Here is a 12171-nt window from a genome sequence, read left to right on the forward strand (position 1 = left end):
AAATAAATTATTATATGACTCACACATGGTTTTATGCAACGTCCCGTCAGAGTCACGTTGCTGTTGTAAATTATGGCGCGAAACGTAAAAATCTCTGCTGATAAATGGTGAATTTATTCAGCGAACAGCTTTAGCTAAAATTTTAAAACACATTTTAAGGCTTATACGGTACGTTTAATCTCTACATAGGTACATAAATAGAACCATACACAGAATTGCTGTACGTCTAGTTACTGCTGGGCACGAGGTGTTCGAAGCCTAGCGCCAAAATCGCTTTCTGGGTGATCAGAAACTTTCACATAGCAACCAGGGATCTGGAAGTTGATGGTCGCTTGATGGTAGCCAATTATCGCTACCCAAAGATACCCTAAGAGCTAGGTAACACAAGAGGAGTAGCTAGTGCGTTACCGACCTTTCAAAAAGGAGTAGGATCTCTTCTTGATCGCTTTTCTAATAGTTTAAAACAGTTTCTTGGTACCTCAAAAGTCAAAACAATACCTACAATCTATATAATCTGTTTACTTCTCCCAAATCCTTCATCAAAAGGTTGTCCAAAATTATTCTAATTGATCAATAGATAATGAGAGGGACTAAAACAATTTCCTCGGAGTATTTATTTCAAAGAAAACAATTTTAACACTTAATAATGTCGGGTTTGTTTATATTGTTCGTTGTCAAATACCCCGAGGCCATTAGAGATTGTTTTGACAAAGCTTTTATTTCTATTAACGGAACTCAATTAATCGTGGTTTTTCTTTTAAATAAACGAGTTGTTTATTTCTCTCGTTTGTTCTTGTTATAAGATGTTTTTAGTTTTGCTCGCTTTTGTTATTGGGTTTCAAGTTTGGAGTTATTTTAGTTTGTTTAATTGCAGGTGTACGTTTACGGCTTAAATCTTTTAATCCTTAAGTTAGATCCTACTAATATTATAAACGCGAAAGTTTGTATGTATGGATGTATGGATGTTTGTTACTCTTTCACGCAAAAACTACTGGATTTTAATGAAACTTTACAATAATATAGCTTATACATCAGAATAACACATAGGCTACAATTTGTAAACATATTGTTCGAAATACTAAACCTGCGCAGACGAAGTCGCGGGCACCAGCTAGTTAATTATAAAACTAAGCAGAAAACTGTAGTAAAAATAAAAATCCTGTATAGACAACGATTTTATTGTGACGGAGATCTTATAAGAACAACGAACAACACAACATTGAATCAAACTAAGACCTTTTTAAGTAAAATATTATTAGAAACATCTTCATCATGAGAAAAAATCATAGCTACAAAATATCAGTCTTCCAAGGACCAAAAATAACTAAACGATTCTTTCTCCCGTTAATTAATTCTACAAAAATCCAATTTACAAAGTATAGCGTGCCAATGAGCAATACTTTATCGTTTTATATTAACTTTGAAAACAAAACAATTCTTTCAACCTTCGACTTCGACTTTCAGTTTTTAGGGTTCCTTACTCGAAGGGTAAAACGGGGACCCTTTTGTATCGCTCCCGTGTCCGTCCGTCCGTCTGTCACCAGGCTGTATCTCACGGACCGTGATAGTAAGACAGTTGAAATTTTCGCAGATGATGCATTTTTGTTGCCACTATAACAACAAATACCTATTGAAAACTAGAATAAAATAAATATTTGGGGGGGCTCCCATACAACAAATGTGATTTTTTTGCTCATATTCTAAATAATGGCACGGACGGAACACTTCGTGCGCGAGTCCAACTCACACTAAGCCGGTTTTTTCCTTTTAAACAAAGTTTCAAAAGTTACGTTTCACTTCTTACTTGAGCTCTTGAACTGTTGAGATTTCTCTAAAGTGGTCGTGAATTAGTTGGCGAGTCTAAACTGTCGGTCTTATTTAGGCTCTCACTGACAACTGACAATTACTGAGTGAAGTAATTCTACCTGATTTTAGCTGAAAACTTAGTATTTTAAAGGATTTTTTGGCTGGAATTTGATGTAGGCTATTATTTGGTTGTGTGAAAGCGGCCTTTAAGGACTAGGTTTACGATCAAGATAAACAGTTCAAATTATGAAAAATCAGTCTTTATCATTACAGACACCTATTATAGTCAAAGATAAACCATTTGTTCGAGAATTCTGTTCCTAAAACGATTGACTACCAAAGCAAAGCTGGATCAGAATTAGGTTATAGAAAAGGTTGTTTAACCGATCCATTATATAAACTACTGACCATGCTATGTGCTTTAAGTACATATAAAAGGTTATTACGTACGTACTAAGTAAGTTATAAAACCTAGATTGAACCAAACCTCCAAACTTGCATCTCACTAGCTTTACACTGAATGTGGGTGGGTACAAGAAGTGCACCGATGAAAACCCTGATTTTATGCACGTCGCAGTACTTACAAGTTACTGCAAGTTTTAATAGAAAAAACTTCACCAACGTATGTGACTTTGGAACATTTTAATAGGGAATATTGGCTGGATACCTGCGTAGGAGCTCGGCTATAGAAAATGTACATGTAAGTATACATATGTAATTGAATCGTTACGTGATAATTCGTATTATTATGTTTGCTTTGCTTTTACATAAAAACGGCTCATCCGATTTTGATAGAGATAAATATGACCCATTCATAGATTTTTTTTATAAAGTACACATAGTTTATTAAAAGTGGTTTGTTGTGAAAACTTATGAAACAGCTGTATTAAATGTTTATAAAAAATATAAATGCTAGAGCAAATAGACGCTTATAACATTACAACATTTTTCTTTTGCATTATTATTATATTTTCTTACAATTTATTGTTGTTGATTTACAAAAGCGAAAAATCAAGAAAACATATACATAGTCATCGTTTAGTGAGCTACATATTTTATTCGTTCTGCGTACGCCTCGGGTGTTTGTCAAAAATAATAATATTTATATCGTGCCTATTCCACTTTGCCCGATATATTGCCTAGAAAATTACTTCGATTGGATACCATGTTTTTTTCAAAGATATTTTTTACGAGTGCTATGAAGAAATTGAGATTGTTTGTTGTATGTTTTTATTTATTGAAGTTGTAATCAGAAAGTTTGATTTCATATTTATTTCTTATATTAGGTTCTTTGCAAATGATTACGAGTTTGAATATGGCACGTGCCTCCAATTGAATCCAGATCTTTATACTGTAACCTACTAATAAACTAAAGTAAACACGAAAGTTTGTGAGGTGGATGAGTATCTTTGTTATTTTTATCCCTTTAGGCGAAAACGTCTGAACAGTTTTTGATAAACTTGGCAGACCTATTGATAGTTAGGTATCAGAGTAACAAATCAGCTTTTTATCTGGGTATCGAGGGTGAAAGCTAGATAATATGTATTATGTAATTAAAGCTGACTCAATAGGCTATTCCGTAACAATAAGCAACAATACAATCCACAAATTCTACCTAACACAAAGTCACTCAGGTTTAAAAACTCGACCATTCCTTCTCGCTTAGACTAAAACCTTCCGAGTTAGTTTCGAAGTAATTTTGTTCACAACAAAGACGCCGCAATGTATTTACTTTTAAAACTACTCCTTTCTAGAACAGTTTTTATGTTCGCCCAGCAAACCGCTTGGAAAAGGAATGATGAAAGGATGATGATGAAAGGAATCTAGAAGGCACGGTAGTTTGTGCTCGAGTTAATATTGTGAGATCTTTACTGTATGTAAAAGGATATATGGTTGAATAATTTTGAGGTTACTGGGATAGTTCGTCATTTAGTTTAATAACATTTCTTGTCTTTTGTGCAGCTTGTTTCGGCGAGTTCATTATTTCCTATTGCTTATGGAATCCTGGTAATAGTCCGAAACTAGAGGGGTCGATTACCTATGAGTATCTAAATAACTCAGTGCGCCATGCGTAGACGTCAGGATTCTCTAAAACACCAGCAGAAAAGAGTTGAATGTTGATAACAACGAATGTATTTTGCATGCAGAAGCGAATAAATAAACTGTAACAACTAGTTTTACCATAAAGTTGAATTACACTTCACACTAATATTATTAATGGATGTTATGGGGTTGTGTATGTTTGTTACTTCTTCTCGAGAAACTGCTGGACAGGTTTTGATGAGACTCGGCAGTAGTAGCTTATACATAAAAACGAATATGCTACTTTTTACCCGGCTATAGGAAGCAGTATCCCTCAAGAAGCGGGTGAACCCGCTGTTTTAAGTTAGTATAAGATAAGAATCGGTGATCGTGTTTTATCTAGCATCACGGAAGAGAGCGTGTCAGCACTGATTGGCTCTAAGCTTTGTCAAACAAACTCATTAAATTGTGTCTTTGTTGATAGTAATTAAGTTGAATTACTTTAAGTTTTCATAGCTTACGCTGCAATGAGTAAATATAGAATTATTCTATAAATTATTTAGTCCTATAATAAATGGCTGTACGTTATGATACGTGAAAAGAATATTTCAACGGTACCTATAGTAACAGAGCAGGCAGCCTGTAAGTACATGCATATTGATAGTCCAGATGATTCGTAAGTTACATTTATTAAAATACTTATCGAACCTTGTAGTAGGTAATTATATTTTACACACAATACTTTGGCTTCCTTTTCATTAGCTTACAATCTAAGCCTTACATGTTCATTATTCTACATAGTTGTGGCGAAAATAATTTTAAAATTTAAGACCCCGACTGCCATGATAATTTTGCGGCATGGGGTAACCAAATTTTGGCGACCAACTCTTTTGTGAAGACTTGTGTTGGCACGAGTTACCAGGATATTATATATAGCAGTAATAAGGTTTACCAAACTGGAATCGGTGACAAAAATAATTGCTGGTTTTCTTTATTATCGCTATTGAAAAGGACGAACATGTGAATGAAAGTAGGAATAAGAAAAAATATAGGAAAGTTGCTATTTATCGAAACACATTGTCGCTTTTTCTTGCAGTAAATCGAAAAATTAGTAAAACTCGGGTATGATTTTATCAGCCCTTTCACACTGGAAGATTTTCCGCTGGTGTTTTTTCCAACAGATGGATGATTTGACGCCAGTATAGCTACACAACTGACAGTAATTAATGGACAACTACATGTTTAAACGATAACATATAAAGCCACGGGGCAGTTTTGTTGTCGATCAGAAAGCGTCGCGCATAAAAAATCCTAGTGAAAATCTGTTGGCGAAAACGCTTCAGAAAAATATTTGAATGTGAACCAAAATTCTCTAACTTATAGTGGCAACGAGATAACCAAACTTACAAGTACCCACAGAATGTCTTTCTTAACCACAAGTTTATATCTCAATGCTGGCTGACTGCTTAGTATTCTCTTGCCACGATCACACACAAATAACACGCCGCGCTGTCAACGTGCTTGTATGTAGATAGTGTGTGATATGTGTACGTACTTAGTATTTGTGTTATTTTTATAACACTGTAAAGAGAATGTGTTATGACATTAGCATTTATAAACTTGACTGCAAGGTTAAGAAATTGTGAATCTGTATTTACAGAATAGCTTTTATGTTTCAACTCTCTATTGAAAGCCTATTTTATAGACATCCTGTTGGTTCGATAGATGAGGCAAAATACTACAAAAGTTACTGAAAAAAATCCTAGGAAAACCTGCAACATTTTTGTAATTCAAACTTTCGGTATTACCCGACGATTTAATAATTTTTATTTTTAAAATTCACTAGACAATAATGAAATGATGAACTCAATTTTTGTTCCAAATTTAAACTAATTGGTGAAATAGCTTAAAATAGACACTCTTTCATGTTTCTTACTAGAGTTAAAAAAAAAACACAGTTTTTTCTCAAAAATACTTTTTCACTTTAACATTTCTGAGGTATGCTTTCTTTTTAGTACGTTCAGCAAATGGAGCGTGCGGTGTGAACTCCTCGAGTGGTGAGTGAAACCTCGTTGCTAGAGGCGATTCGTCCTATTGGTGTTGGGTTTTATAGATTTTTGCTCGGGCACGTTTTTCTTTCGAATGATGAATGTTTTGGTGTTGGTTTCTTGTTAGTTTAGGAGGCTTTAGTTTATATACGGGAAGGTACTAATATTATTAAGTGGAGATTTTTATTGTTTCAACTTTTTGAAAAATTCTGTGTATGCATCTTTCTTACCGGAAGCGACAAGTTGTCCTCTCGAAACAAGGGTTTGTTTAATTTTCATAGTAAAACGTAATTGTAGACAGTAAAAAAGTTCCGAATTCTCTATCATTCAGATCAATTCTTGAAAATAGTATTATTAAGTTACATTTCAATGAAATACAGATCACTACAGAGTATTCCTAGAAGAGAACAGCGTATCCTCCCGTTGGTAATCTGATCATACCTGCACTTACAGCAGTCAGTTTGTTGTTTGATCCTAGTAACTTATGCTCTCCTGGTACATGGTGCAGCGATGTTCACGGTATAATGTAGTTAAACCGAGTTACTTTAACTTTGGGACTATGCCACTAGCCTACCGAAATATTGGAAAACCTGAACTTATAATTTTATTCTATTCTGTTCTTGAGAATACTTATATCAGTAAAATGTATATTAAGTATTATCAGATACATATATTTTAATATAAGATACTAGCAGTTTTTCCGCGGTTTCACCCGCGCCCCGTGGGAACTTTTCCGGATAAAATATAGCCTATATAATTGCTACTCAAGAATGTTGTAGATTCCTATTACTGAAAAAAAAACCAAATCGGTTTAGTAGTTTCACAGCCTTTTAGATACAAACAAACAACCAAAAAAAGTTTCCTTATCATTATATTAGTATACACATAATTTTCTAGAAAAATATATCTAAGCCTTTTATTAAATAAGACCTTTGGTTATTTGTTATTTCTATGTAAAATCCGCAAAAAAGTTCGCGATACATTTAAAAAGTAACCAAGCTACATAAATAAATACTAATGGCTTCTGTATTCGGAACTTGACCTACTTTATGTGAGAAGTGATTCCTCACATTGCGAGCTGCTTAAATAAACAAATGATTATTGAAAAAATCTAGAGGCGTAAACTTCGTTTCCCTACTCGGTTTAGTGATGTTATACATATAACGAATAGTACAAATATCGACATTATTTATTGGGCTTATGTGTATAACTGATACTATTTAAAAGGGTTTATTCGTATAATTTTTCATTTGCATATTCATATGACTTTATTGGATTATGGAATTTGAAAAACTCACGATCTTATAATTGTACAAGTTCGCTCTAATACGTCTCAAATGTGTAGATTGAGACAGTAGAGATATTTTAGTATTTCGCAAGGATTTTTTTCCAATCAGGTATTTTTTACGCATACAAAGACTATGTAGGAAAGTTACAAGAAATGTCTGTACTTATTGCCTATTCTTTACAAGACCAAAATAAAATCACTCGCAAACATTTTCCAAAATATCGATAGAATTTTGGCAGCATCCCTATCTGGCGCCAACATGTCGTCAGGAGCCGTAGACGGCGAGCGATCCCATCTCAACGGAACACGGTATTGATCACAACGTGCTCCTTTATAACTTTATTTGTTTTGTTTCAAAGACCTTAGTCGTGTTTTAACGGAATAGTATAGAACTATAGAAGCAAGGGAATTAATACAAATAAATATAATTAGTTAAGACCATGGTCGATAAAAGTTTTGATTATAGAAATAAAATAAAATCAAGTATAAAAAATCTGTTTTGGTAGAAAAAGTTCAAAACATGATTTGTCATTCTGAATCGAAGTACCAGGCGCCCAAAACCTTACAGGAGGTATTATCTGATCCATCAGATCCAATATTTAAGTTTCAAATGTGCGGCGCAGTGTGAGAGAATCTGTTATATTAGTTCAAGACTGAATGAAACTCTTCTGGGACTGAAAATATCTCAACGGGCTGCTTTATCTCTTTCTTAATAAATTATATTACCTATCAATAGTGGCTAACTTGACCTACAGCTATACCTTTACAAAACGACTCTTATGCCATCGGAGTAACGTTCAAATTCCCACAACATTGAATGATCTTTGTGGTAGCACATTAAGCGTTATAGAATTTATGATTAAGATCTTGGGTTTTTCAAGGTGTTTTCCTCAACGTTTTGCAGTTAAAAGAAGATCCTCATAATATATTCTGAACTTATGTAACTCTGAGGACTGAGGCAGGTGTCTATGTTAATGCGTTTGCCTCGGGGCTTCGCATTATTCCGGACCAGGGAAGGGACGGTTTCCTGTTTAACTAGATGTGGCTAAATATGTCAAAGGTGGAGTGGGCTATTTTGTTTTTTTGTATGTGGAATCAGCAATTGACACTTCGGGAGAGTTAGTCTTGACCAATGTTCGTTTTTGGACTTTTTCTTAGGATCATTCAGTTCAGCGGTCGCTTATTAAATTAATAAGTTCTGGTATGTAAAAAACTACTTAGAGACTACCAACATTCGTCATACAAAATTTTCTTAAACACGTGTCGAACGTCTGTTTAATTTTTTTGTAGTTATATCATTCATTTTACAGACAAGTTCTTCTTTTCTAAACAACCCCATAAGAAGCTCCTTAAGTACACATAAATACACATAAATTAATCAGCAGTACACAGCACTAAGTACACAATTAACACCAGACACAAGATTTAAGCTTATAATTAAATTCTGAATAAATTTATTTCCGCAATAACCGTAGAACGCTCTTATAATTTTGGCCATTAAAATTTATGTAGTCTCAGTGGTGTCATTGACCTTTGTAAATGAGTGGTTATGAAGAAATGAGGTGCTTGTTTTTAGTTATGGCTTAATTTAGTGGTTTTGATGTAATTAACGGTAGAAAGTATTGATGAACACAAATTAAGGTTATATTCATACATCTTAAGTGTATTATTATGTACGTATGATTTGATATAAAAAGAACTTGTAGCATACACATTGTAAGTTCCGTCTATGTTTCTGATACTCGCAATTGTAATTGCGAAATTCAAAATAACAATCATCATATCATAAAAATCCTAATGATCTCATCACAATTACGTTTAGAGTTGGCACAGCATGTTTTCTCCTTTCACACTCTACTGTATGTCGTTATCTCACAAATAAAATTAATAATAACCGTATTCTTTTGTTTTTTAATCGAACTATCATCACACAACACTACCTACATCATTAAAAAACAACACCAAACTAGATTCCTATATCACTGAATTCCATTTCCAAACTTTCTACTCGGCCAGCAACAAAATCGAGAGAGAATATATAAAACCTACATAGTAACCGAGCAAAAATAAAACAGGATCGAGTCGAGATGTACTTTTCGCACAATCACTCTAGCGAGAAAATCTAAGGGAAATGAGCTAGCGAAATAAAGTAGATTGAAGCCGTACACTGATTGTAAAGTGTTGGGTTACATCTAACAAATGCTGGCCTTATTTATAGACTAGATTGGGTGCGGAGCTGTTAATTCGAAGAGTATTGTTGATTTGCTTTAATCGATTTGATTGTCGTAGTGGATGTTATGATATGATATCGAGATGTTATGATATCGAGAGGCGTGTGTCAACTAGATCGGAGGTGATTGAATGTGGAATCCTTAGTAATTTAAGATTCTTTATTGATTTTTTTTTTCATAAAATTCAGATTTTGAAGTCTTTGAAAGTTGAAAGCGCTAGGTGATTGATCATTATGAGTTTATGACGTGTACATAATCTTATATATTATATATAAAAATGAATTGCTGTTCGTTAGTCTCACTAAAACTCCGGAATGGCTGGACCGATTTGGCTTATTTTGGTTTTAAAATGTTTGTAGAGTTCCAGGGAAGGTTTAAACGATACGAAGTTCGCGGGATCAGCTAATGTCATATAAATATAGCAGACTCGCTAATTCACTGAAATATCGCATAGGTACTTCTTTCCCGGGTGGTTTAAAAAGCGAGTATATTAGAGTCTGGTTGCCAAGAAAAAAGACTGTTTATCTAACCAAAAATTACATATGAAAATGCTAATATTAAAAATCTTAAACCACTGTCCTTTGATTTACCAACATCTCTTCACCATTAATTCAGCAATTTATTCATAACAGGTTCTCAGAACTAAAACTAAGATGGCTAACATTACAACAACGACTTCAAGATGGAGAGACGTCAAAAATAAACTTCTTTACGACTCAAGATCTCAGTAATAAGAATAATAAGAAGTACCAGGATCAGTCGTTTGTCCCAGTAGGCATTTTGTGTTTTATATCGTCTGCGATGTTAGGCTCGATAGTAAAACTGGAATTGAAATTTTTGGAAAGGGTCACGAAATGAAATGGGTTGTGGATATTGGGTTCATAAGAATGTACATAAGTATATATTTTTTATAGTCGTTGACCACTACTTCCGCTTATGGTTTGGTACTGCAAAGATGTGTTCAAAAGATGAGTATGCTTGCTTGAAGCTTGCTTATAGGCACGTTTTGAATTCTAGCAACTGCCGACTGCCTATGCCGTGACTGCATGAAAACATTTTCTATCTAAAGGCGACTGCACGTGCTGCTGCCGATCCGATCTAAACCGGTTTCATATAAATAGATACAAACCAGTAGTCAAAACGTACCTTTAAGATTATGGCTACCACAAATCACAGATTCTAGCAGAGTTCAACTCGTCGTGTGTTTAACTTTATTAGTTGATTAAACAATTCAAAGTCAAATCATTTATTTCATTTAGGCCTTTACAAATTATAAATAGGTTTGATTCTAGTTGCCCATTCCAAAAGTAGCTTCCAATGGAGAAGAACGGGCAAGAAACTCCATCGTTACTCTTTTAAAAATAATAGGTATTACAAGCATATGCAATCATAAAACATATAGGAAATAGGTCTTTTAGAGTTACGTTTAGATAAAAAGTATTTCTTGTACAAAGATAAGATTGAAGCAAACAAGTTTCATATCCAATTAAACAAGGCTTTGTACTGACCTAATGGTCGGATAAGGCCGACTTTTTTACCTGAAATAACTATTTGTTTTTCTTTGTTTCAGATGGGAACACGGACAAATTACATAGATCGGTTGTGTGCAGACAAACATAAAGAATTATATTTGTTATACAATAAAATGCGCGAGTGACTGTGCTCTTTAATATTATGAAGAAATATTGTAGTAAAAGAAAATACAATTCAAAATTAACCTTAATATCAAAGTGTTGAAGTTTAAAATTGCTTGTGTGAAACGTGAATAATGAAATTGAGTGTGAGTGCGTATCGCGCGCATGCGTCTGCGCACAAGAAGATTCTGACGTCATCGTATCAGCAACACTATGGGAGTACCGCGGCGCCGCCCATTTGCAGCCCTTTGCAACCGCCCAACTTCACGCCACAGGTTAGTGGGTAGTGTGGAAAAAATATTATGTCTAGTGCATATTACGTGTATGTGAATTTATTTTCAAGAAGAAAGCTTTAAAAATGATGTAGGCTAAGAAAGTTTTGGATAGTTTTGACGGATCACAAAAAAATAAGCTTTTTCCTACAAAACTTTATTATTGTATCTTTCAAATCTCATTAAGTAAGCTGACTCAAACTTGAATAGAAAGGAAGATAAAACATCGTAAAATAGCAGCACAATAAAACAGGCTTCCAAAATGAGCGAAATAACACAAAATCCCTGACATTTCAAACGTAACGTACTTATTGACTTAAGAAACGCTTATTTTCAGCACCTTAACTAAAATCCTACTGAATAAATCAGTGCTACTTTATAAGTCAGGGATCGTCCACTATTTAGCATCTGAATATAACGAAAAGCTTCCATTTGAATATTTAATTTAATCTGTCAGTAGAGTTTTCTCGCGGAAAATCAAGATTTTTCTTCCTTAATTTTTTCCCTCTATTCGGTCCGCCGGGCCTGCGAATGACATTACATTTCGAACATGGACTAAATGAAACACATTTTCTGCAACTTTTTTTAGGTGTAATGTTGCTGTTAGGTTTGTAATCTTTTTGTATATCTACTGAGTTGATATTGGTCGCAAAAGCGGTCGATTAAGATTCAAAACAAGACTGTACTGTTTTAACTGATATAAAAACGAAAGCAATTCTCTGACCATCGACGCTTTCGCCCCAAAACAGACTGTCGCTGTCGAAAATAGACTGTATGTCACCAAATCGGTATGCATATATCGGTATCGGTAAACCGGTAATCAAAGTAGGCTATAGAGTCTAGAGCCTGAGAAAGAAAATAGGCTACTTA

General features: G+C 34.2%; 1 protein-coding gene across 14 annotated transcripts in view; it reads left to right on the forward strand.

Moving 5' to 3' along the window:
- The window catches only part of Cngl (Cyclic nucleotide-gated ion channel-like), a 299859-nt gene that overhangs the window by 127648 nt on the left and 160040 nt on the right, over positions 1-12171 (forward strand). For all 14 annotated transcript variants that reach the window (XM_064040529.1, XM_064040521.1, XM_064040524.1 and 11 more), the window contains one exon: positions 10966-11304. In XM_064040529.1, the coding sequence (XP_063896599.1) occupies positions 11164-11304 (141 nt within the window). In that variant the 5' untranslated portion in view covers positions 10966-11163. The remainder of the gene's footprint in view (positions 1-10965; positions 11305-12171) is intronic.

Source organism: Helicoverpa armigera, chromosome 22, assembly GCF_030705265.1.
Source record: "Helicoverpa armigera isolate CAAS_96S chromosome 22, ASM3070526v1, whole genome shotgun sequence".
Classification (NCBI taxonomy): domain Eukaryota; kingdom Metazoa; phylum Arthropoda; class Insecta; order Lepidoptera; family Noctuidae; genus Helicoverpa; species Helicoverpa armigera.